Source organism: Bactrocera tryoni, chromosome 5 (genome assembly GCF_016617805.1).
Source record: "Bactrocera tryoni isolate S06 chromosome 5, CSIRO_BtryS06_freeze2, whole genome shotgun sequence".
Classification (NCBI taxonomy): Eukaryota; Metazoa; Arthropoda; class Insecta; order Diptera; family Tephritidae; genus Bactrocera; species Bactrocera tryoni.
Window position 1 is genome coordinate 63,670,241 of NC_052503.1, and position 25,843 is coordinate 63,696,083.

At 33.8% G+C, this 25,843-nt stretch overlaps 1 protein-coding gene across 1 annotated transcript; it reads left to right on the plus strand.

The window, feature by feature from the left end:
- The first annotated feature begins 821 nt into the window (after nt 1-821).
- Nucleotides 822-10,294, plus strand: LOC120778470 (phospholipase B1, membrane-associated). The gene is made up of 6 exons (XM_040110281.1): nt 822-984; nt 8,316-8,535; nt 8,600-8,943; nt 9,042-9,495; nt 9,579-9,705; nt 9,853-10,294. Exons 2-6 carry the CDS (start codon nt 8,338-8,340, stop codon nt 10,002-10,004), a joined length of 1,275 nt encoding a protein of 424 aa, XP_039966215.1. The 5' UTR covers nt 822-984; nt 8,316-8,337; the 3' UTR covers nt 10,005-10,294.
- The last annotated feature ends 15,549 nt before the right edge of the window (nt 10,295-25,843 follow it).

Genomic DNA, 25,843 nt, shown 5'->3' on the forward strand with positions numbered 1-25,843 from the left:
TTCTTGCGAGTTGCGAGAGTATAAAATGTTTGGTTATACCCGAACTTAGCCCTTCCCTACTTTTTATTTATTTTTTTATTGTAGTGTTTGCTTGCGCTTGTCGTTTCATTTTCTGTCGCCTCCAATCCGTTTCTATCTCAACTTTAATCAAAGCCAGTTGAATTTCAGCAGAACAAGCGTTCTGCCAGCATTTTATACAAACTTTTACTTGCGCCAATTGCTGCTGTCGCACATTGCAAATCCTCTTTCTTATTCCATTTCGCTTGCGCCCGTTACAGCGGAGTTCGCTTATGCCGTCGTTGTCGCTGTCGCTGCCGCTGCTTGCGCCGCCACTACGAGAACACAGTCGCCTCAGTGAGTGCGTTTGCTTACTTGTCGCTGTCGCGGATTTGATATAAAATAATCTCAATAAGAATTTGCAGTGCACAGTCAGATTCTGATTCTGAGCGCGGCGGGTGGCGCACAAATACTTTGGCGGGCTTGCGAAAAAGAGTTTAATAAATTCAGTTACTCGTTGCTTTTAAGCCAAGTGTAATTTTGTTTGCTTACATTTCAAATTAACACGAGCTTGTGACATTAGTATAAGAGAAGTGAGAAGTTTCCATAATATTTATGATTATCAAATACTTGTATGGTAATAGATAGAAACAATTAGCGCTGAATTAATGTTGTTATTAATAAATAAGAGTGTAAAGAAAACTAAAAGCAATAATATAATATTTGTAAAAAGTGGTATTTTATTATTTTATGTTCCGACGTAAAAAAGTAGTAAAAATTCTACAAACAAGTTATTATTAATATAAAAACTAAATAAATAATTGCAATAAAAATAGAGAAAAGTTAATATTTGTGGATTTGTGATATATGTATTCATAAAAAAAAATAGTAAACGAAATAGTATTTTGGAAACTAAAAAGCGATCCCACCGTGTTTATTAAAAAGAAAGTGAAATTCTCTAATAAAAATAAAATATATTATAATAAGGTGAGTTCGTGTCTTAAGTCTTTTGTAATTTAGTTGAAATTTGAGGCCTTTTCAAGCTTTTTGTACCTTAATTAAATACTTATAAAATATCTCTGAACTTATGAAAAAAATGTTCCTTTGACTTTGTTTCTTTAAATTTAAAAGAGTTGAAATTTCAAAATTAATTATTTTTTGGAAGATAAAATACAATTTTTACTCAATATTTAAAATGTGGTTGGTGAATTGGTTCATACTAAAATAAAAATAATATCAAATCAAATGAATTTGTTCGAAAATAATTAATTGATTAAAATATTTATAAATTTATTTATATAAAATAATAATTTCCTTAAAAAAAATAATAAAGAGTTTTAAAATATTTAGTGAAAATTAGAAAAGAAAGCACCAGTGCACAGCATATTTATGTATATATGAGAGCCAAATAACTAATATAATGATTAAACAGTGCAAAATGAATTTGAAAAAAATGTCAAGTAGCTACTTTCGATCCGTAATTCTTGACTTAGGTACATAAACAACATTTTTTATTTAACATTAAATGTAGATATTAGCTTCTTAGTTTTCAACCAATGCGATTTTTAAAATCCGAACGTAAATTAAAATTTAGTCCTTTCACAAAAAAAAAATAAAACTCAAATTTGAGTTTTTAGCAATTAGTTACCATGTATATTGAATTAACTTAGTAAAAACCATTGACGTAATGGAATGAGTTTTGGAAGTGGTCTATTATTATTTCTTAAATACATCTTAAAACCTTCAATACTTTTTATTTATTTATTTTGCTACTTTTTGTTTAAAGTAAAATATTGGTCTTTATGTATTTTTTTCTTGCTCTTGGCAAATTTTGTCTCGGCAAGTCTTAAATGTAATTTTTTAACGCAAATGATTCAGAAAAAACATACTTTCTGGGCCAAAAATGATTTTCAGGAGAGATGTCCTTTATGAATAACTCATTATTGTGAAGAAAAAATCGGTAGAAATGCAATCATTTTATATTCAGAAACTACTTTTAGAACAACTGTGACATCTCTTAATATAAAAATTTTCTGATAAATAATTTTTTTCGAACAACAGTGACATATCTTTATAAAAAAAAAAAAATATTTGATAAATAAATTTTTTCGTTGTTATTATAAGAATATAATTCCGAAATGCAAAGAATTTATTTTTAGATAATAATTTTGGCACACCTGGGGCATATCTTTACTTCAAAAATGTATGATAAGCTATCTACTCACAAATTGCTATCAAAGCAAATAAATTATGTATGACGGAAGCCACTTTTGGAATAACAAGAAGCCTCGTAACATCGATATCTATGCACATATATATAAATGTTTAAAAGCTTCGCAGTAAAACTATTTTAAAAAATATTAAGTTAATATTTTTCAACAAAATTAACGAAAAACTTTGTTTTGAACCATATGTTTTTTTTTTTTGTTATATGCCATAACCAATTGAAGTTCATTCTATTAGTCTAACTATTTAGTGTTCGCTGAACGCTTAATTACCACATTAAACACCATTTAAGCGATAATTTTGTATACAAAAATATATTTATAAAGAAATCAACTATATTTAATGACGATGTGCGCGTATCTGCGTGAGTAATGTGGAAGTAATATTAATAGAAATCTATAATTAATGGAGAGTTTCTAAATTGGCGCGCGCACTGATGCCTTACAATTGAAATCCAGTAGAAAAACGTTATTGTATTTTTATATTTTTCCTCAAACTAACTGGTTTTAACAATTGATTGAGGAAGTCTAGTGAATTTTCGACGCTATTTTTTATACATTATAATACAGTTTTCAATATTTTTGGTTTATTGGTATATGGTATATTAGTTAGTTTGAACAATAACTTACAAACTATTTTTAGCAAATCAATCATTTCTAGTTTAGTTGCTTAAAATAGTTTGTAATAGATGTTTTTGTAAAATGAACTGTGTTTTCGTAAAAATGTAGCTTTGTAATATTTTAAATTATAAAACAAACTTGTTTTCATTGCTAATTTTTTTTAACATGTGAGAAAATTTTAGCACTGCTGCCGGTGGGAAACGCTCAAAGTGTTCAAAAAACAACTTTTAAATATCTAAATAGTTAACGCACATAGATTTTGCTCAACTTGCATCCGTTAGACTAGTTTGAATATGCAAATTTATACTGCTTTTTGTATTTTAATAAAATATCTGTATTATGTTTGCTCACGTTTTATGCATTGAGAATATATGTTTTTATTTCCAACAATGCTACAACAAATCAATGAAATGATAATTATTCAAATGCAATATAAACAATAGTCGCAAGGCACTTTTTTAATGCTTGAAAGACTTTGGCAGTGAAAATAAGCAGGTCTTCGTGTCAGGGTGCCTAATCGTATGGCTGATCAAATGTTGTTTAATTGAAAAATAGATGAGAGAACGCAAAATGTTGATGTGCGGCATAATTTGAGTAAAAGTTGAATGAGATTTTGTGTTTTGTTTTTTTGAGAGACGAAAGAAGAGAAGCGAAATTTGTTATAAATGAATTAATTTGCTGATTGATATGTAAAACAGTTGAATTCATTTCAGTTTAATAAACCTAAAATAGTGAGCTTAAAATCTTTCTACTGTTGTTGGCTACTGAACTTTTGAAACGTCATAGCCGAGTCACCTACCACTTGATTGTCAGTAACTTCAGATACTGGCTCTAGTTAATCTAAAGTTTATATTTATTCAAAATAATTTTTGCAATTGTGATGCGAGAGAGTTTGGACAATAATTTTCTAGTCTCTTTGAGTGCCTTAGCTGATTCCTGTACCAATTGCACGTTCATAAGTTCAGAGTATAGCTAATGGTTATTAAATTGCTGAAGTGATCGCGCTTATCGCACGGACGGCTATATAAGCCCTTATAATGAATTTATGTATATTTCGCTGTAGTTATATACCAGACTTGTTGAGCGGCGTAGTCAAGTCGTGTAGCATTCCATCCCTCGTAGGTTCATATATGTATTGACTAGAGTTAATCAATATTGTACACAAAATCTTATGTTTTCAATTAGAAGGTAATGTAAAAGCTTCTTGTACCTTTGAGTTAGAAAAATTGTTCACATTAAAATGTGTTAATAAATTTGTACATACATAAATATAATTTCATTTCAATCAAACAGACATCCCGAGGAACTGCGGATTGTGATGAAGCTTTCATTTTTGTATAAAATTTAGATGTGCACCAAAAAATAAGAGCAGTTAGGTATAAAAAATAACAAAGCGACCGTTAGAGAGATAATTTAAACGTTTTTTTTTCAAAATAATTTTGAAATATATATGAAATTATTATGCGTTTTATTTAACAATAAGCAAGTTGCCAAATTATATAATTATTACAGCCATATATTTGCACATCTTTTTTTCATCTTCTTCCGTATTATCCTAATCGCGAAAATGTAGAAAGACACACGTCATTGTTTTCGCATTCGTTTGCGAATTAACTTAACAAATCGATGAAGATTCGAAATATCCACAAATAAACAAAATTAACAAGATTAGCCACAACGCATCGGCAAAACGACCTAGGAGAAATATGAACGAGATATTGAAATAAAGCCAGCTAATATGTTGGATCAGTAATAGTGGCCACTCGCTCTTCGGAATCAGTGGCATAACTTTTGCGAAAAGACGTAAAAAAAGAACAGCAGATCAGCGTTAATAAAGAAATCATTATAAATGTAAAAATATCGTGGAACGAAGGATTTTGCGTAATAGACAAAAAACTACATATTAAATAGCTGCTAATTATAATAACAAGAAAGCGATTTATTTTTAGAAATTATTAAGAGTGGAATGTGCTGTCGTTGTAAAAAAACTAATTTTTAAACATTCCTGTTTTTCTTTTATTACTAAAATTACTAGTTTTTATAAATAATTGTAATAGCTTTGATAAACAAATATTTTTTGTGCAAAAAATCAGGTATGAAAGAAATATATATTAGTATAATACAAGATTTACTAATTTTTTCAGTTTTTGCCAATATTATTTTTAAATATTAAAGATAAATTCAAAACATTTTAGTAATTCTTGTATTTTTTTTTCAATATTTAAACATTTTTATCATAATTTTATTTATAATTATTTTTTTATTTCTAATATTTTTATTTTTTGTTTTCACTCCACTCTTTAAATATTTTTAAGATATTTTATATTTAATATTTAATATTTTCCTATTTATAATATCAGTTTTTAATAACTACTTATTCTATATGCATTTCCTATAAAACACATCTTCCTTCACTGAATCATCAATTTTGGCAAACAAAAACGATAAATATATGGACAAATACGCATGCATACATATGTTATGTATAAGCGCCAAAATTTTAAATACTTAATTACACGTTTAATATCGCACTTGAGTTCATTTAATTAAGAAAAACGTAGCTAAACCGCATCCACTGTTATTAATTTGGTTAGGTCAATAAACCAAACAGCGGCTGCCATTAAAAATATACATATTTATACCCTAGTTCATATGTATGCTTGTTTTATTTTTATTTTCAGTCTCTTTTTTGGCGTTAAAGCAGTTATTTTCCTGTTTTTTGGCATGACTTTTTGCTTTGTTTTGTTTTTATTTTCACGTTTTGTTTCACTACTGTGTTTACTGTTTGCCGCGCGCGCCATGAGTTACTCGCAGTATCGGAAATGATTTTTTTAACTATTTTGTTTTATGACTACCACTTTTATATTATGCCATTGCTCTGTCTGTTTCAATAAAAAACTTAGTAAATGCCGGTACGCGTGCCCACTTTTGCTTTCTTTTGCTCCCGTTTTTTGTTTGTGGATTCAGCTTTTCACTCTAATTAAATATATGTAGGTCAAGGTTGACAGCTACCGAATACTAAAGCGGAGTAATAAAAGTAGTATGATTTGCTTAATTTCTTATTGCACAAATTATAAGTTCATTAACTCAAATAAAATTTTAGGTTATGTTTAATACGTATATATAGTCGAATTTTGATTACTTTATTTGTTTGTTATCTTTGGGTAGAGCTTTGCTACTTTATTTCACCAATTGCATTTAAAACGATATTTTCAGCATTTCTTGTAAGATTGTTAGACATATATTCCTTAGACAGCAAATGCATTGTTGTTGACTGATCGTTGTCTAAGTGATCTTTTCATAGAACAAAGTTTATTTTAAGGGATTATATACCTTCTTTGTCGAAGAAAAAAAGGAAAATTTGGATTTTTTTTTAGCTATGTAGCAATTACTTCATTACACGAATGTTTTTATTTTTTGATAGTACACTTTATTAACAATGTTTGTGCCAAGTTTCGTGGAAAAATACCAATTTGAAGCCTTTTTCTGACAGAGGCTTGCGGTGACAATTCCCCAGGTCGAGCAAGTCAACTGAAATCATAAAAGTAAACAAATTTCATTAGTTTAGTGTAATTCCTTGTGCTTGAACGATCGTTTTTATGATTTTTTTTTGTGCACACGGGAACGTTTTATGCAAAAAATGAACTTTTTGGTCACTAGAAATTTTACTAAAAAATTCATTTCGGCGAAAAAAAAGTTTGTGCGTAAAGAGTCGATCGTTCAAGCACAGAAAAATTTCATTACGAACATTTAAAAAAAAATGTAAGGAAAATCGGTTCAATAGTTTTCCGCCAATCCACGTCACCGCAAAGTCATTTTTCTAAAAACACCATTTCGAGATATTCACGTTTAAAATTTCAAGTTCGGGTTTGGGGCCGCGACGAGGCGCGCGGTTCGAAGTGCTGTAACTTTTTTTCTACTGCTCGAATCTATATGAAAATTTGAGAAAATGTTCTCAAGGAGTTGTTCTTTAAGATAAAGCAATAAAAAAATTTCGATTATTTGAAATTAAAAAAGGTATTTAGTATAACCCTTTAAGGCTCTTTACTTATAAATTAGTATGATAAAATACTTGCTGATGCTAACTTGATTAATCACTGTTCCATCTTGGTATAAAGCCAATTAAGCCAAAAAAGAAAGTTTAAGGTTTGGTATCCACACCACTTTGACTGTAACTTCATGTGCTCTTCATAACAAATACCAGTACGCTTCTTACATTCAATATGGAAAGGTATGGAGATATCAAGTATCCAAACTTAGGCAATTTGTAAACGCCCTTTCTTACCATGATGAAGTTGCTTTAATTGTTGAGATATTCTAATATTTTATGGATTTAATTGTATATCACTAAAAGCGGTGGAAAAATGTTTAGCGTTTATTTTATGCCATTTCTGAGTTGAGATTAAATTTAGATCCTAAGAATACAATCCTAATTGGATTCCGTTTCCCAGGCTCCATGAAATTGAAGCTGTTTTTTGTATCATTTTTAAATCGATTGTTTAAGGCTTGAACAAATTTTATTCCAATATTTTCAATAATTCTTTAAAGACTTTATTTAATCTGATATTAGGTGAAAAATTTCTTTAATAAAAACATTATTCGGCTTTTAACCAAGCAGCTGAATGAACAGCAACGTCTTATTTGCTATTTTGCTAAGATTTTAGTGGAAGCGAGTATATAGATAATATAATAGGTTGTCAATAAAGTCTTGCGGCATTTTCGCTAGTTGGCGCTGAAAGCGCATAGTTCTAGTTTTACGATATTCGTCGCATCGGGTCATGCTATACCTTTTTGGAAAGCTCATTTCACACGCTAACACGTGTTTGATTGATTGTCGTTTCTTTTAAGTCGTTCGTGAGTTATAGCGTCGCAAACATGGAGCAAAATAAAGAGAAAATACGGCATATTTTACAGTACTACTACGATAAAGGCAAAAATGCATCTCAAGTCGCCAATAAAATTTGTGCAGTTTATGGACCCGATACAGTTTCCATTTCCACCGCACAACGATGGTTTCAACGTTTTCGTTCTGGTGTAGAGGTGGTCGAAGATGCGCCACGCTCCGGAAGGCCTGTCGTCGAAAATTGCGATAAAATCGCTGAATTGGTCGAAAGAGACCGGCATAGTAGCAGCCGTAGCATCGGTCAAGAGCATGAGGGCATGAGTCATCAAAAATTCATTTCAATTTCAATAAAAAAAAATTTAATAAAAATACCGCAAGACTTTTTTGACAACCCTTTATATAGTAACGTAAGTGCCATATCTCACTTTTATTAGATTATTCTACTTGATTTATGCAAGTTGTTTGTTCGTTTAGACACTCGTAAGCTTTAACGAAAAGGAGACAGCGTATTTTAATTGTATCCGGTTAGATATACATAAATATATGTCTAATATATGTACATATATCTAAATCAAATTATTTTAATGCGAAATTATAATTCCAATATATGTTTACTTCTTGAATTCCAGCTCAATTACAACAACATATAAAATGCACGCCACACCGATTAAGTACTACATATTGCTCTGTGCACTACTGTGTCACAACTGTCACCCTGTGCTGGCACAACGCACTTCGTTGGATGTCACATTGCGTAACTTGTATCGACCATTACGTTTGATTGGCTTAAATTTTGTCGGGCGTTCAGGTGACAATCCGGATAATCGACAACTTGTGCGCGATATGGGTGTAAGTGAATAGTAGTTATGAAAATTGTGTCACTTCGACAAGTTTAAATTTGCTCTTTTTTTAGAAAACGCAAAATCTCAATACACGCGCGCGTTCGTTGGTGAATTTCTGCGATGCGCTGAATGGACCCGGAAAACGCAGTGAAACACGCCCGACATCGGTGCATCGTTTACGACCCGGTGATATAGATATCGTGGGTGCTATGGGTGATTCACTAACAGCTGGTAACGGTATTTTCGCGACAAATTTATTACACATTACGGTAGAGAATCGCGGTATGGTCTGGAGTATTGGTGGACAAGGCACTTGGCGACAATATTTAACGATGCCAAATATTTTGAAGGAATTCAATCCAAACTTGTATGGCTACTCGCTGAAAGATGGGCTCTCCACCGATCGCAGTTCGAAGTGAGTGAAGTTTTTAGGTTAAATTTATATTTGAAATGTTTTTATTTAGATCCATTTTTTGTCATTTATTAATTGCTTCTCCCAACCTCTGAACACAGATTCAACGTCGCTGAGTTGGGCGCCATGTCACGTGACATACCTTACGAAGCGCAAGTGCTGGTCAAACGCTTGTCACGTGATCCGAAAGTGAATATGACCACAGATTGGAAGCTTATCACTTTGCTCATTGGTAATAATGACTTTTGTTCAGACGTCTGTTTTCTGCCACGCCCAGAGGATGCGATCAAGCAGCATGAAGAAAATATGGTGAAGACTTTTCGTTATTTACGCGATAATGTGCCACGTCTCATTATAAATGTAGTGCCATCGCCAAACTTGGAATTCCTAGTGCCTTTGAGTACGAAAACGCCAGTTTGTCATACGACCTTGACATTCGAGTGCCCTTGTTTAGTGGGTAAGTCCAAGCCGCAATTGGTAAGAATGATAAAGCTGATGAAAGACTGGGTTGCGAAGGACAAAGAGATCGTGAATAGAGACGAGTTTAATACAGAGGTGCGTAATGAATCCAGTTTTATTTAGATTATTCCCACAAATTTTTGAAAATGTAATATACTATGTTTTTTTTTTCTTTAAAGACATTCACCATTAATCTGCAGCCATTTACACTATTCGAAGGTTTCTTTCCCAGTAACGATGACGCAATGAAATTAAAATTTCTGTCCGAGGACTGCTTCCATTTGAGTCAGCGTGGACATGCTATTAGTAAGTTTTTGAATATATTTTGTTTTCACAAAAAACTTTTTTTTAAATATCGAATATTTTATAAACATATATTTTTTAAGTGTTTATATTTATTTTTATAATTTTTTAATATAAAAAAATTTCCTTACTAAATTTTCTTTCTCTCAGGCGCCAACTATCTCTGGAATAATATGCTTGAAGACGACGACAATAAAAGTATTATGGATCAACCTACCTTATTGAAGACATTCCGCTGTCCCACAGAGGCGCGTCCTTACTTAGTGACACGTGTTAATAGCGCTAAAGATTTTCTTGTTTGACTTTGCACCACAACCCCCGTCACCCATTAGCGGTATTCTCTAATTATAGATATTTATATGTAGTTTATAGTTAGTCGTGTAATTAAACTCTGTGATAATATAATAAGAATGTATTTAGATTGCTTTTTATAAAAATGCATGAACTAATTGTAGAGTAATTATTTTGTAAAATGAATGCTTGTACACGTGATACTTGTGAAGTAAAACAATGAACTGTATTATTTGCAATTAAGTTGATAATTATAGAAATGAACGCAAATGTGACAAGTCTATTCCTTAAATTAATGATATGAAAGTTGTTTTTATTAAAATGCGGAAAAAGCTAGTCATTTATTGTATAGTTACTGTCGACAAAACGTGGTACACATTAGAGTCCAATGAACCATCGAAGTAGTGAACTTCACTCGGGATTCCATCGGCCAGAAAGGTAATTAGTCCAGTTTTCTGATATTTACATGTTGTGATCAACATCAACTACTTGAAGAAGGGCAAAATGGTCAAAGAGTTTCAAAATATTGAGCCGATTTGACGTTGAATTGCAGAGAAAGACCCCATTTTGTGAAGAAAAAAGTGTTCTTCCAACACGGACGCCGTCGACACCACTGAATTTATTGAGTTAGGTTATATGTAAGCAGCTGCGAGGCAGAAATTTGAGTCCAAAGAAGAAGTACGCTTCGAAAACATACTTTGCAGACCACCTGAAAACTTATTTTTTAGACACGTTAAAGGAGTTGGAGAATATGTATCGAACTAAAAGCGTAATTGAAAACTTAGTTTAACAACATTATATATAAAGGGCGATCCATTTCGAGTTTCCCTACTTTTTTAAAGAAAAAACACAAAAAATTCAAATTGATTGGGAAATGCTTATTATCATTCGAAAGAACATTCTTTAGCATTTTTTATTTTTTGGAAATTATCTCTTTCAAATGTTGCTCCAAGGGCTGAAACGAAACGGGATGGTCCGAATAGACTTTACACTTTAGGCTTTCATATCCCCACAGGAAAAATGTCTAACAGTGTGCTATCAGACGATCTTGGTGGCCAATCGACCAGCCCAAAATATGGAATTATCTTCTCACTAAAGTGTTCTCTCAATAAATTCCTTGATTGATGCGATATGTGGAAAGTACCACCGTCTTGTTGAAGCCAAATGTCGCCGAGATCACGACCTTCAATGGCGCAATAATGGTAGCCAATGACGGTTACGTTCGGCATCATTTTTGCCACACCAAACCATTGTTTTTCTGGATAAAATTGCAGCCTTTGAATATCTTCAGGTTACTCTTCGTCCCACATGCGGCTGTTTGCTTGTTAACATACATACCCATTGAGCTAGAAATAGGCTTCCTCGCTGAACATAATTTGAATCCAAAACGTCAGAACTTCTCGGAACTTTTTAAAAGTCCATAGAGCGAAGCTATTGAAGGAAGTATTCTAGTTGGATTAACCTTTAATCCGACATAACTTACATTGAAAATCAAAGTTAAAGTAAAAACGTGACTTTACAAGACTCTAGTGCAGGGCGCTGTAATAGTTCTGCTATAAATCTTGCATATCATATGCAGACTAAAGCAGTGTTGCGATTTTTTAAAATCAATAATTGGTTGTCATGGTGAGATTTAGAATTAAATTTGAAATAAAATTAAAAATTATATAAATTTTAATTAAAACTAAGAAATTGATTTTTATTTTTTAAGCAAAGATGTTTGGAACTAAAAATTGAAAATATTATTTTTTGATTTGAATGAAGTACGCAAACCCGAAAAAGCGAGTTCTAAAACAGATCCTATCTTTAAATTCTTATTTATATGTTTAGGTCTATTTTGCTTATTTTTTGTTTTTTTTTTTAATCCGCTATTTGGTATTAATCATTTTTGTATATATATTTGTAACCAGTATGTGGGATTAGAAAAAACAACAAATTGTTCTTAAATGCATTATTCGCAATCCTGAAAACTAATGGAGAGAACGCTTATTTTGCGCTATATTACATTACATTAAAGAATTTAATTACAAGCTTATATGGCTACATACATAGTAAAATAGGCTTGTAATTAAACACTTTATTGTAGTTTGCTTTTAATTAAGCGGAAAATTTAAAACGAATACATACAAATATGCACTCACACGTAGTTCATTGTATGAAGCTGTGTAAAGAAAACAGCATTTAAATTCTAAGCTAGACGTACAAAGTTGGCCTTTAGCGATATTAACTACCGTAAATGAGCAAATGGGTCAATGAGCTACCAGTCTACAGGGTGAATGCGTTAGCTATAGCTGAATATGTGCAGTGAGATGAAATTTGGATAAAAATTATATAGGCAAAATTTTTTCAAGTCATTACATAATAACATATGTAAATACATATGCTGGGTAAGCCGAAACCACTGGTTCAATTAATAAAACCGAAAATTGCGATGACTTGCATTTGTATTGTTGTCTGTAATGCAACACAAGCACTTACAGTTGCACGAGCTGTCACTCACTCATTCGCCGTTGTTTGCATTGACTACCGGCTTGCGAAAAATTGGTCAAGTTCAATAAGCTAGAAATAAACCGCTAAACGTGCGACACTCAACTGTTTATTTACATGCTGGCATTTTGTAGTGATTATACTGTAATTCTTAAATTTGAGGCCGAAGTTCAGCAGCAAACGAGAGCGCTGTAGCTTTTTAGCTTACCACACGTCTGATTTTACTAAGAATTTTTATTGCTATTTTTTCAAGTTAATATACATACTTTTCGTCTTACTTTCGCATGAAACTAATGAAAAATTATATAGTTTCTTATTATATTGAGTTTCGAACCAACAGCAATTGTGTAATGGACACATACAACTGACGATCAGATACAAGGTCTGTCGCAAAAGAAACAGAACTTTTTAAATATAACTGTTTCTGGTAGCGCCACCTATTGGTGTGTATATGAAATAAAAAGTTTGATCTCTTGTTGACATTTCGTAAAAATTTTAAGACAATTAGATAACTACAATCGATGTTATCGATCAAAAAGTGACAGCAGCTTTTGATCATCGGTCGTAAAATGCATTTTGAACTAAGAGCAAATATTAAATTTTGTTTTAAACTTGGGAAAACGTTTACTGAAGCATTTCAAACGATGGAAAAAGTTTATGGTGATCAGTGCCTGTCCCGTAGTAATGTGCATGAGTGGTTTAAGTGATTCCAAGAAGGTTGTGAGGACCTCTGTGACGATCAGAAGTCGGTAGTCTTCAGAAGTCAAAAATAAAGACAATGCTGATTTGTTTTTACGATTCCGAGGGTATTGAACACCGAGAGTTCGTCCCACCTGGCCAAACGATGAATGCTGTGTTTTACCTTGGTGTTATGAGCGTCTTTTGTCACGCATTCGTCGTGCTCGACCACAATACCGTGTGGCAGGGTGCTGGCGCCTGTTACACGATAATGCGCCGTGTCAGCGGTCAACGCTTGTCACTGATTTTTTGACAAAAAACTCCATATTAACCATTAATCACTCACCCTACTCACCTGATCTGGCACCCTGTGATTTTTACCTATTTGGAAAACTTCATTTGCCCATGAAAGGACACTGGTTTCAGGACATTTCAGCTATCCAAAAGGGGACGACCGATATTCTCAAGAGCATTCCGAAAAATGAGCTTAAACACTAATTTGAAATGCTAATTGACCAGACTAAACGCTGTATCGAAGCACAAGGAAACTACTTTGAATAAAAAAATATAACTTTTGAAAAATATTAATTTTTTGTTGTTTTTTAACAGTCCTGTATCTTTTGCGACAGACCTTGTATGTCGGTAGTATAGTAGTTATCGTAAACTTACAACAGATATGCGCTCATTCAGTGAATGGCTGGTGATTATTTACAGTAAATTTAATAAATCATTGTAAACTGCATATTTTTCGTATGTATACATATATATGTACGTATGCATGTGGGGTACTTCAAGTTCAATTATAACAGCTTATAGTTTGAATAATTCAGCGTAGGTTGAGTCATTGTTGATTTTTATGACAATATTTAAGTTAATAGTAGGTACTAATTAAAAAAAATATATATAAAGCAGGCTTCACTTTGAAATTGTCGTAAATTCTAATCGTATTGACCTCTCATAAGTTAAGATTCACGCAAATACGTAATGTTGGAGTAAGCTATGATTTTATTAGCATGAGCTTAGAGAACTAACTAAGCAGAGCTAATATGGATACCCTGAAAAGAGTATATTAAGTTTGCCGTGAAGTTTGTAACAACCAAAAAGAAACGTCGATGATCCGATTAAATGTATATATAAATGATCAGCGTGACGAGTCAGCCCGTCTATAAATTTGTGAGCTATTCATCGGTTCTTTAGAAATTGGCCATTTCTCGGAAACGCTGATAATGGACCCATATAATATACGGTAACTGTCATCCAAACAGACTGATCAAAATTAAGTCCTTAGGTTATGTTAGGTTAAGTGCCAACAAGGTTATCACTTGGACAGCTTGGTGTTCCATTTTGGTACCTAATAAACTCTTATATATTATGTCATAAAACCCTCACGCGCTCAAAACGGTTTGAGGCTGTCACAAAATTGTTGGCACGGTTAAAGTCAGCTTCGGCTATATCTCCTGGGTCTCCGAAGGTGGATAATGGTGGAGAAAGAGTCTAAATGTTCGCCCCCTCACCCTCATTTATATTAATAAATTCTACTACTACTCATAATAATAATAATAAATATATTAATAATAATGATGTATATTACTTAAAAAAAATATTTTATTTAAGAGTGATATATACAGATTTTAAAAAAAAACTTTTTCCGTGTTGCGACTCATAGCCTCGTACTAAGGAAATCTAAAATATATTTAAGATCGCCGAAAATAGAAGAAAGAAAGGCCATGTTCCCCTACAATGGCTCAGATATTCTTAAAGTTTTACAAGTGAACCACACCTTACATTTCAAAATTTAAGGATATTAAGGGGGTATTCTGGTCTAGAAGCATGAATTTCAGGTAATTTTTAAAGAGTCGTAAAAAAAGCCAATTAATATTTTTACCATCCATTTTTTTCTTAGTTATTTGTTAATTTTAGAAGAGTACAGAAAAAAATTAAAAACTAAAAAAAGTAAAAAATTTCAAAAATTATGAGTTGACGAAGTGGGGGGTCTCTAAAAATTTCCACGTGACCATACCCATGATTTCAACCCTCATAGTTATCTGAAACCAAACAAAAAAAAAAGATTATTAATCTAGAATAATGTCGCAATGGCCGGAACTACGGAAAAGTGGGAAAAAATTTTTTTCACAAAATGGCGACTGCCTGAAAAAAAAAGTGTTTTTGGTTCACTTTTTCTGACTATTTCGAATTTTTTAAAAATAATAATAATAAAAATTTGGGAATGGGGCTAGTTTCAACCATAGACAAGCCTATAAAGAAGACTTTATAAAAATTTCAAGTAAATCGGTCAAGTAGAACCTGTGAAATCGTGGGTATCGCTCCGAAAAAGTCAGGTTTGAGAAAAACGCGTTAAAAGTTTAGGAGACAATTCTAGTGAACACGGACGCCATGTCACAAAATCGGCTTTATCTCCGAAAATACGTCGAATTTTGAAAAATTCTTCCAAGGTCACATTTTTGAAAGTCTAAACTTTCAAGGTATGCACAAAAAAAATCGATTTTTTCAAAATCTTAGACAAGAATATCCCCTTAAACGATATCTGTAAACTTTCCTCCAATTTTAAGCAATTGCAGAAGCTTAGTCTCTTTTAAAGCATGTTTGTGCGAAATCGAACAACCTGACGCACGTTATATTTAAATAAAGTATAAAACAGGTGGATATATAAACTCGTTTCTTCAATTCAATAACAAATCAGCATTTTATAAGTGCAATTTAAAATTAATAACTAGTTAATTGTTTGCTTTTGCACTCAGCCTTCATAATCAGCAAATAAATATTTATTACTATGCAATGTTTTATGCGTTCACGGAAAGCAGCTTAATCAATTTAATTTCTGTAATTTTCAGTTCCACCTTTCGTACATCTAAGATTAGATTACTAATGATAAAACTAATTACACTTATATATTATAGATCTAGCTTAATAGCAATGAGAGGAGAGACGAAGGATGCTACCTCAATAATATTGTTCGAAAAAGTGATAAATTAAAAATATGGCTTTGAATTTTTAACACCATTTTTGATGCGATTTCAAGATTGCCAGCCTAAAATAGTACCCTATTAAAAGTGTAATTCTAATTTCAATAAGATTTTCAGCCGTAAATCAAAGACTGGTACATGACCAGTTCTAAGAAAACTAATATTATGGCATTTAATCTAAATTTTGGTATGATCTTTGAGGTTAAGTATAGAGTTACTTGCAGAAAATTTGTTATATATCCCACAAACTACGTAAACTTTAGGTGACGTCATTTAATGCGTTTGCTAAGTCTGCTTTATAAAATGGGGATGAATTTAATAAGTATTTGACCAGGCAAAGGGTTTCAAAGCTTGTGGGTTCCTAACTACTTTTCCGAATTAATATTAAGCCTATTATTGTTAGTAGGCATGTCAACTATCAAACAAGAAAAAACGTTAACTTCGGTTGCACCGAAGCTAAATACCATTCACAGGTGCATTTCTTTTACTAACCATGTGTTCAGTTTGTATGGAAGCCATATGCTATAGTAATCCGATCTGAACAATTTTTTCGGAGATTACATTGTTGCTTTAGAAAATAATCTATACCAAATTTCGTGAATATATCTTGTCAAATGTAAAAGTTTTTCATACAAGAACTTGATTCCGATCATTCAGTTTGTATGACAGCTATATGTTATAGTGATCCGATATCGGCCATTCCGACAAATGAGCAGCTTCTTAAAGAGAAAGTGACGTTTGTAAAATTTCAAAACGATATCTTAAAAACTGAGGGACTAGTTCGTATATATGTATACAAACAGACAGACGGACAGACAGACAGACGGACATGGCTAAATCGACTCAACTCAACATACTGATCATTTATATACTTTATAGGGTCTCCGACGCTTCCTTCCGGGTGTTACAAACTTCGTGACAAACTTAATATACCCTGTTCAGGGTATAATTAAGACAGGTTTTCGAATAATAAGAAAATATAATAAAAAATGATTTGACAGAAATTTAGAAAGCGTGTGGAGCACTACATTGAAATGGGCCTAGTGACGTAAATGAAAGTCTGGTAGTAAGTAATAGGGTACTTAAAGATTTTACCGAAAACTTGCAACCACTGTGACTTAACAGTATCTTAGATAGCACTTAATAACTTCTAGGTGGAATTCTAAACAACTCTTGAAATTTTCTAGCGAAATTCGGAGAAAAATAGGCAAAAAAGTTGTACAGTTATGACGTCAGCAAGAACAGTGAATATGCCCAAGTCTTATAAAACTATAATACTCTAATATATGTATATTGAAAAAACATAATTTTTATCATGTTAGTGCACTTATGTATCAAAACGGCTTATTTTTCAAGTGTCATTCAACTACACCAAAAACAACAGCTACGATTTTACACATTACTCACCATACATTGTAAGTGGAGTAAAAGTAGCCTAAAGAAGAGTATTTAAGAAAGATGCGAATTGGGTTCTGTTTGTTTGATTGAGAAGAAAAGCAAAAACAAAACCAGTAAGGAAGAGCTGAGGCAGAGTATAACCAAACATTTCATACGAAACAAAGTGTGGGTGATACTTTCAGGTACAGGCTTGTTAGTTAGTAGGGCCTAGGGCGACTTTTCACCCGATTTTATCCATTTTAGGCACAAATGATTACACATTATGACGAAAATACGCTTTCCCAATTTTATTAAGATAACTCACATGTTGCCCGATATATTCGATATAAAGTTACCAGGAAGTTCGAAAATATTTATATTAGGTACAAGGGGGCTCAGGGAAGTATTGACTGGATTTAACTCACAGATATAGACTAGGAAGCGATTCTCTCTGAATTTCAATTATATATCTCACACAATGACCGATATTTTCCGTCAAAAGTCAACTAAAGGCTCGGAGTTCCGCATATTCGGGGCTTGAAAAGTTTTGGTTCGATTGAGAGAATTTTTGGCCATAGCGTTATTTGTTCAACGTTGTGCTTATCTGTAGAATATTAGAAAACATAAATATTTGCAACTACCTAATCTAACATCCAGATCAAATTATGTTCAGCTCCCGGTGTACCATTTTGCTCCTTTGTTTATGTTGTTTGTTTATGCAAAAAATGCGGAAGTAGTCAAACGCAGTCAATTGTTCCAAGGCCCGAAAGAAGGTTTTTCTACAAATTTTCGATGATTCCCTGGATTGATTTCCCGTTTCAATTTTAAAACCGATTTTGGCCTTAAAACCGTTATTTCCGGTCTCTTCTTCTTCTTAACCCTTTGGCAGACACCGCTTACGCGATTATAGCCGACTTAACAACAGCGCGCCAGTCGTTTCTTCTTTTCGCTACGTGGCGCCAATTGGATATTTCAAGCGTAGCCAGGTCCTTCTCGACTTGGTCCTTCCAACGGAGTGGAGGTCTTCCTCTTCCTCTGCTTCCCCCGACGGGTACAGCGTCGAATACTTTCAGAGCTGGAGTGTTTTCGTCCATTCGGACAACATGACCTAGCCAGCGTAGCCGCTGTCTTTTAATTCGCTGAACTATGTCAATGTCGTCGTATATCTCGTACAGCTCATCGTTCCATCGAACGCGATATTCGCCGTGGCCAACGCGCAAAGGACCATAAATCTTTCGCAGAACTTTTCTCTCGAAAACTCGCAACGACGACTCATCAGTTGTTGACATCGTCCAAGCCTCTGCACCATATAGCAGGACGGGAATTATGAGTGACTTATAGAGTTTGGTTTTTGTTTGTCGAGAGAGGACTTTGCTTCTCAATTGCCTACTCAGTCCGAAGTAGCACCTGTTGGCAAGAGTTATCCTGCGTTGGATTTCTAGGCTGACATTGTTGTTGGTGCTTACGCTGGTTCTAAGATAGACGAAATTATCTACGACTTCAAAGTTATGACTGTCAACAGTGACGTGAGTGCCAAGTCGCGAGTGCGACTTTGTTTGATGACAGGAGATATTTCGTCTTGCCCTCGTTCACTGCCAGACCCATTTGTTTTGCTTCCTTGTCCAGTCTGGAGAAAGCAGAACTAACGGCGCGGGTGTTAAGGCCGATGATATCAATATCATCGGCATACGCCATCAGCTGTACACTCTTATAAAAGATGATACCTTCTCTATTTAGTTCTGCAGCTCGAACTATTTTCTCCAGAAGCAGGTTGAAAAAGTCACACGATAGGGAATCGCCTTGTCTGAAACCTCGTTTGGTATCGAACGGCTCGAGTTGTCCTTCCTGATTCTGACGGAGCTTTTGGTGTTGTTCTCCAACGTCAGCTTACACAGCAATATTAGTTTTTGCGGGGATACCAAATTCAGACCATCGCGGCATAAAGGCAGCTACTTTTCGTGCTGTCGAAAGCAGCTTTGAAATCGACGAAGAGGTGGTGTGTGTCGATTCTTCTTTCACGGGTCTTTTCCAAGATTTGGGATGAATATCTGGTCGGTTGTTGATTTTCAAGGTCTGAAGCCACACTAATAAGGTCCAATCAGTTTGTTGACGGTGGGCTTTAATCTTTCACACAATACGCTCGATAGAACCTTATACGCGATGTTGAGGAGGCTAATGCCACAGTAGTTGGCGCTGATTGTGGGTCTCCTTTCTTATGGATTGGGCACCCAGCACACCTCTAAATTCCAATCGTTGGGCATGCTTTCGTCCGACCATATTTTACAAAGAAGCTGATGCATGCCTCCTTATTAGTTCTTCGCCGCCGTGTTTGAATAGCTCGATTGCCGGCAGTCCATCGGCCCCCCTGCCGCTTTGTTGTTCTTGAGGCGGGCAATTGCTATTCGAACTTCTTCATGTTCGGGTAATGGAGCGTCTGCTCCATCGTCATCGATTGGGGAATCGGGTTCTCCCTCTCCTGGTGTTGTGCGTTCACTGCCATTCAGCAGGCTGGAGAAGTGTTCCCTCCATAATTTAAGTATGCTCTGGGCATCAGTGACTAGATCACCTTTGGGAGTTCTACAAGAGTATGCTCCGGTCTTGAAACCTTCTGTAAGCCGCCGCATTTTTTCGTAGAATTTTCGAGCATTACCCCTGTCGGCCAGCTTATCAAGCTCTTCGTACTCCCGCATTTCGGCCTCTTTCTTCTTCTGTCTGCAAATGCGTCTCGCTTCCCTCTTCAATTCTCGGTATCTATCCCATCCCGCACGTGTAGTGGTCGTTCGTAACGTTGCGAGGTAGGCAGCCTGTTTTCTCTCCGCTGCGACACGGCACTACCCGTCGTACCAGCTGTTCTTTTGCACTTTCCGAAAACCAATGGTTTCGGTTGCAGCTGTAAGTGTAAAAATTGTGTTTTGCAGACATGATTAGGAAACTGCGTACTTTTTTCGCACTAAACTAAATTTTCGCATAATTTTGGAAATTATAGCGAGGAAAAGGCCAGCACTAGGATCTGAAATTGATGAACGAAAGGTGTCAATATTGGTAGGATCGTCACATGATGGATGATTACTGCTAGTCCCTAACAAAAACGATAGTCGAATGAAAAATTATAAAAGGCTCATGAGGCAGTTTGATTAATATAACATATGTTTTCGACATTTGTCACTATGTTTTCTTCGATGCCTGCTTATACTTCTAAACAAAACTGACATTACAAAGATTTCTGTTTGTTTCATGTTTTCTTTTAAGTTAAGCAAAATGAAAACAAAGATTTAGAAATAAAATTTCAAAGCCATTAATAGCTTCATGCACTGGGGCACAAATACCTATGTTCAAAATCGATCATATATATAGCGCCACAGAACCACTGTAGACCAGTGTTATTTGAAAGCGCAACTCTTAGCAATAAATAAATCATATTAAATTAAGGAATAAATTAATATTTTTACTTTTATATAAAATACGAGACCAAAGCAAATTATTAAAAATAAGACAAAAAAAACAAAATTTTTGCACAGTGTACAATTTTTACCTGCGCAACTGCGCTTAGAAACCTGTTATAATTCCAACTAAATAAAATCTTTAGTTCATGTGTTGTGCATCTTCCGTTTACATTTTTATTTGCTTGTTATCGCTAAAACTTAAGATAAGCACTAAATACCACTTGTTATTAGGGCTGAAAGTTCCTTGCTTAAGTCTTTAGTCGATTCGCTGCTTGTAATAACTACCAAAGAACAAGACATGCCATGTAAATACTGATTTCAATTTTGTTTTTATTCTTCTTCCAACATAATTGCATTTGCTTTTAAGCACCTTTGGCTTGCAGCCAAACTAGTTTTTGTTTACGTTCTCATTTTGCTAAAAACAGAGAACGTATATTTATAGAGAAGGTCCAACAACGGACAAGCGTGTAAACTGTCAAAAGCTAACAAAATGCGATGAGCGTGTTTCACCACAGCTAGCTAAGAAGGAGAAATCTTAACAGTGGCGCGTGAACAGAGCTGAGTATTTAATGAAAATTATGCTCAGAAATATACATTGCTTTTACAGACGCATGTTGGACTTTTGGCGTATATTTTTATACGTTTACATGCTATCATATCAATTGATATGAATATAATTTTGCGAATTTTTGTGGATTCATGCAAAATTGATAGCATTATTATTAAACTATGCAATTCTCCAAGCAATATTTATAGTTAATGGGCAATTGAGCTACTTTTTAAATATTTCTTATCTTTGATAATGTAATATAGTTTCATATGTATGCACATATGTACATACATATGTACATATATGATATATTATCATAATATCCTAAAAACTTAATATATTACAACAATAATATACATATATAAATCACATCTTTTATCGTTTAAAACTTTCATACACATCTATCCTGCAGATATGTATTTACATACATTCTTACGTACAAATCAATTTCAAATCAAGATATCATTTATCAGTAACATAATATGCGTACGCTGCTCTAAATGTACATACATACTTACATGCATATGACATTCCCATACGAATAATGCATACACAACATACATATGTACATACATACTTATATGCGTTCACATGTAGATATGTCACCGCAAAACTTACAAATATTGTTCTACAAAAACAACAATGGTTTCAAATAGCGTCAGCAGCGTCACAAGTCAATATGGCAGCCAAATAGTCGATGCTCAAATTTGTAGAAAAACACCTAACAACACTATTTTCATTCATGAACCCAAGCGCACTTTCAACCGGCAAACTTGCTTCATTCATAAAAACAGACGCCGTAACATCTCCCCGAGCATGCCTTTGCCCACAAGCGTCTTTTCGCGACGATGGCAAAAGCTAAAAATCATAAATTGAACAACTTTCTGATGCTTCTTCACAGAAAGAAGTGACAAAAGTGGCAACATAGCCGTTGTCGATTTACAATATTTGTCTAAAATATTTTTCCGTGACTCGCAAAAATCTGCTTCGATATGTATGCAAGCTCACACACAAACATATGTATATATCTACGCTGGTTTGCCGGCGAAGCTGGTACAGCGGCAAGGGAAGCAGTGGCAATTGGCGATCGTTCGTTTGTGTTTTCGGCACAGCTCGGATTTTCTACCCACAACACAATGTTCATGACGCGTCAGCTTTGGCACATTGAAGTGCTTAAGACAATGAGCGCGACCGACTGCAAGCGACATCTGTCAATTATTACAATACACACGTTCTTAGGGACACAGTTATTGAAGCAGCTGCAGAACTACATAACTGTATCCATAAGAACATGTGTATTCTAATATTTGGCAGATGTCGTTTGCAGTCTGTCGCGCTCATTGTGTTCAGCACTTGACTCTTTGACTTGAAAGCAAAAAATATGAGCTTCGCTATTGGTTGTTCGCGTCAACGGAAATTTCGCATGAAGCATTGAATGTACATATTTACATACATTTGTTGCATGCAGACAAATTTACGAACATTATGCGTATGGTTCTTATATTTGTTTACATACACACATAATAATACATATGTATATGGGCAAATGTGCGACCGCTTGGTCATTTAACATGATATCGAAATGTTTATTGACGAAAGCAAATATTTATTTAAGTACATACATAAATTATTATACATATGAACGTCGTACCAAACCTATATAAAATGCATAATTAGATAGTAATACAAATCTTATTGAATTATATATTTGCAAAGATTTTATGGAATTCATTATAAAATAGCTCAATTTTCAAATATATAAGTATGTACATATGTACATACTTGTGTGCTTCCATAACAAATATACATACATACAAACATATGTATACCGATCTATAAATTACATACATATATGCAGCATCGTTTGCGCATAGTAAATATGCGAATCTGTAAGCGTACATTCCTTAACATTGGAATTATTATTTTTCTCATTTAACATTGAAAATGCTCAATTCTGCTATTTTCGTGTCCCCTGATGTTAAGTGGTGAAACACGCTAATAATTTTCTGTGGTGAAACACGCTCATCTAAAACAGGTAATATCCCAAAATTGAAATATCCCTAAATTCTCGGCGTCGTGAACCTTCTCTATAATATACGTTCTCTGCCAGCTATAAAAGGACTGGAGAAACAAGAAAAGGCACAGGCACACGCACAAGGCCCCCACATTCAGATACATACGTAAACTCATATTATCCCCAAAAAGCCGCTGGCAAGATGAAATAAAAACAGTGTATACACAGAGAACGTATGTATATTTATAGAGAAGGTCCAACAACGGACAAGCGTGTAAACTGTCAAAAGCTAACAAAATGCGATGAGCGTGTTTCACCACAGCTAGCTAAGAAGGAGAAATCTTAACAGTGGCGCGTGAACAGAGCTGAGTATTTAATGAAAATTATGCTCAGAAATATACATTGCTTTTACAGACGCATGTTGGAATTTGGCGTATATTTTTATACGTTTACATGCTATCATATCAATTGATATGAATATAATTTTGCGAGTTTTTGTGGATTCATGCAAAATTGATAGCACTATTATTAAACTATGCAATTCTCCAAGCAATATTTATAGTTAATGGGCAATTGAGCTACTTTTTAAATATTTCTTATCTTTAATAATGTAATATAGTTTCATATGTATGCATATATGTACATACATATGTATATGATATATTATCATAATATCCTAAAAAACTTAATATATTACAACAATAATACATATATACATATATGTAAATCACATCTTTTATCGTTTAAAACTTTCATACACATCTATCCTGCAGATATGTATTTACATACATTCTTACGTACAAATCAATTTCAAATCAAGATATCATTTATCAGTAACATAATATGCGTACGCTGCTCTATATGTACATACATACTTACATGCGTATGACATTCCCATACGAATAATGCATACACAACATATGTACATACATACTTATATGCGTTCACATGTAGATATGTCACCGCAAAACTTACAAATATTGTTCTACAAAAACAACAATGGTTTCAAATAGCGTCAGCAGCGTCACAAGTCAATATGGCAGCCAAATAGTCGATGCTCAAATTTGTAGAAAAACACCTAACAACAATATTTTCATTCATGAACCCAAGCGCACTTTCAACAGGCAAACTTGCTTCATTCATAAAAACAGACGCCGTAACATCTCCCCGAGCATGCCTTTGCCCACAAGCGTCTTTTCGCGACGATGGCAAAAGCTAAAAATCATAAATTGAACAACTTTCTGATGCTTCTTCACAGAAAGAAGTGACAAAAGTGGCAACATAGCCGTTGTCGATTTACAATATTTGTCTAAAATATTTTTCCGTGACTCGCAAAAATCTGCGTCGATATGTATGCAAGCTCACACACAAACATACATATCTACGCTGGTTTGTAAGCGAAGCTGGTACAGCGGCAAGGGAAGCAGTGGCAATTGGCGATCGTTCGTTTGTGTTTTCGGCACAGCTCGGATTTCCTACCAACAACACAATGTTGTGACGCGTCAGCTTTGGGCACATTGAAGTGCTGAACACAATGAGCGCGACCGACTGCAAGCGACATCTGTCAATTATTACAATACACACGTTCTTAGGGACACAGTTATTGAGGCAGCTGCAGAACTACATAACTGTGTCCATAAGAACATGTGTATTCTAATATTTGGCAGATGTCGTTTGCAGTCTGTCGCGCTCATTGTGTCAGCACTTGACTCTTTGACTTGAAAGCAAAAAATATGAGCTTCGCCATTGGTTGTTCGCGTCAACGGAAATTTCGCATGAAGCATTGAATGTACATATTTACATACATTTATTGCATGTAGACAAATTTACGAACATTATGCGTATGGTTCTTATATTTGTTTACATGCACACATAATAATACATATGTATATGGGCAAATGTGCGACCGCTTGGTCATTTAACATGATATCGAAAAGTTTATTGACGAAAGCAAATATTTATTTAAGTACATATATTATTATACATATGAATGTCGTACCAAACCTATATAAAATGCATAATTAGATAGTAATACAAATCTTATTGAATTATATATTTGCAAAGATTTTATGGAATTCATCATAAAATAGCTCAATTTTAAAATATATACATATGTACATACTTATGTGCTTTCATAACAAATATACATACATACATATGTATGATCTATAAATTACATACATATATGCAGCATCGTTTGCGCATAGTAAATATGCGAATCTGTAAGCGTATGTACATTCCTTAACATTGGAATTATTATTTTTCTCATTTAACACTGAAAATGCTCAATTCTGCTATTTTCGTGTCCCCTGATGTT

What these genes read in the sequence shown, in the direction of transcription:
- LOC120778470 (XM_040110281.1), top strand. Translation starts at nt 8,338, where the DNA reads ATGCACGCCACACCGATTAAGTACTACATATTGCTCTGTGCACTACTG. An exon ending in GAGACGAGTTTAATACAGAG is followed by an intron (nt 9,496 to 9,578) that starts GTGCGTAATGAA and finishes TTTTCTTTAAAG; the next exon opens with ACATTCACCATTAATCTGCA. An exon ending in TCAGCGTGGACATGCTATTA is followed by an intron (nt 9,706 to 9,852) that starts GTAAGTTTTTGA and finishes TCTTTCTCTCAG; the next exon opens with GCGCCAACTATCTCTGGAAT.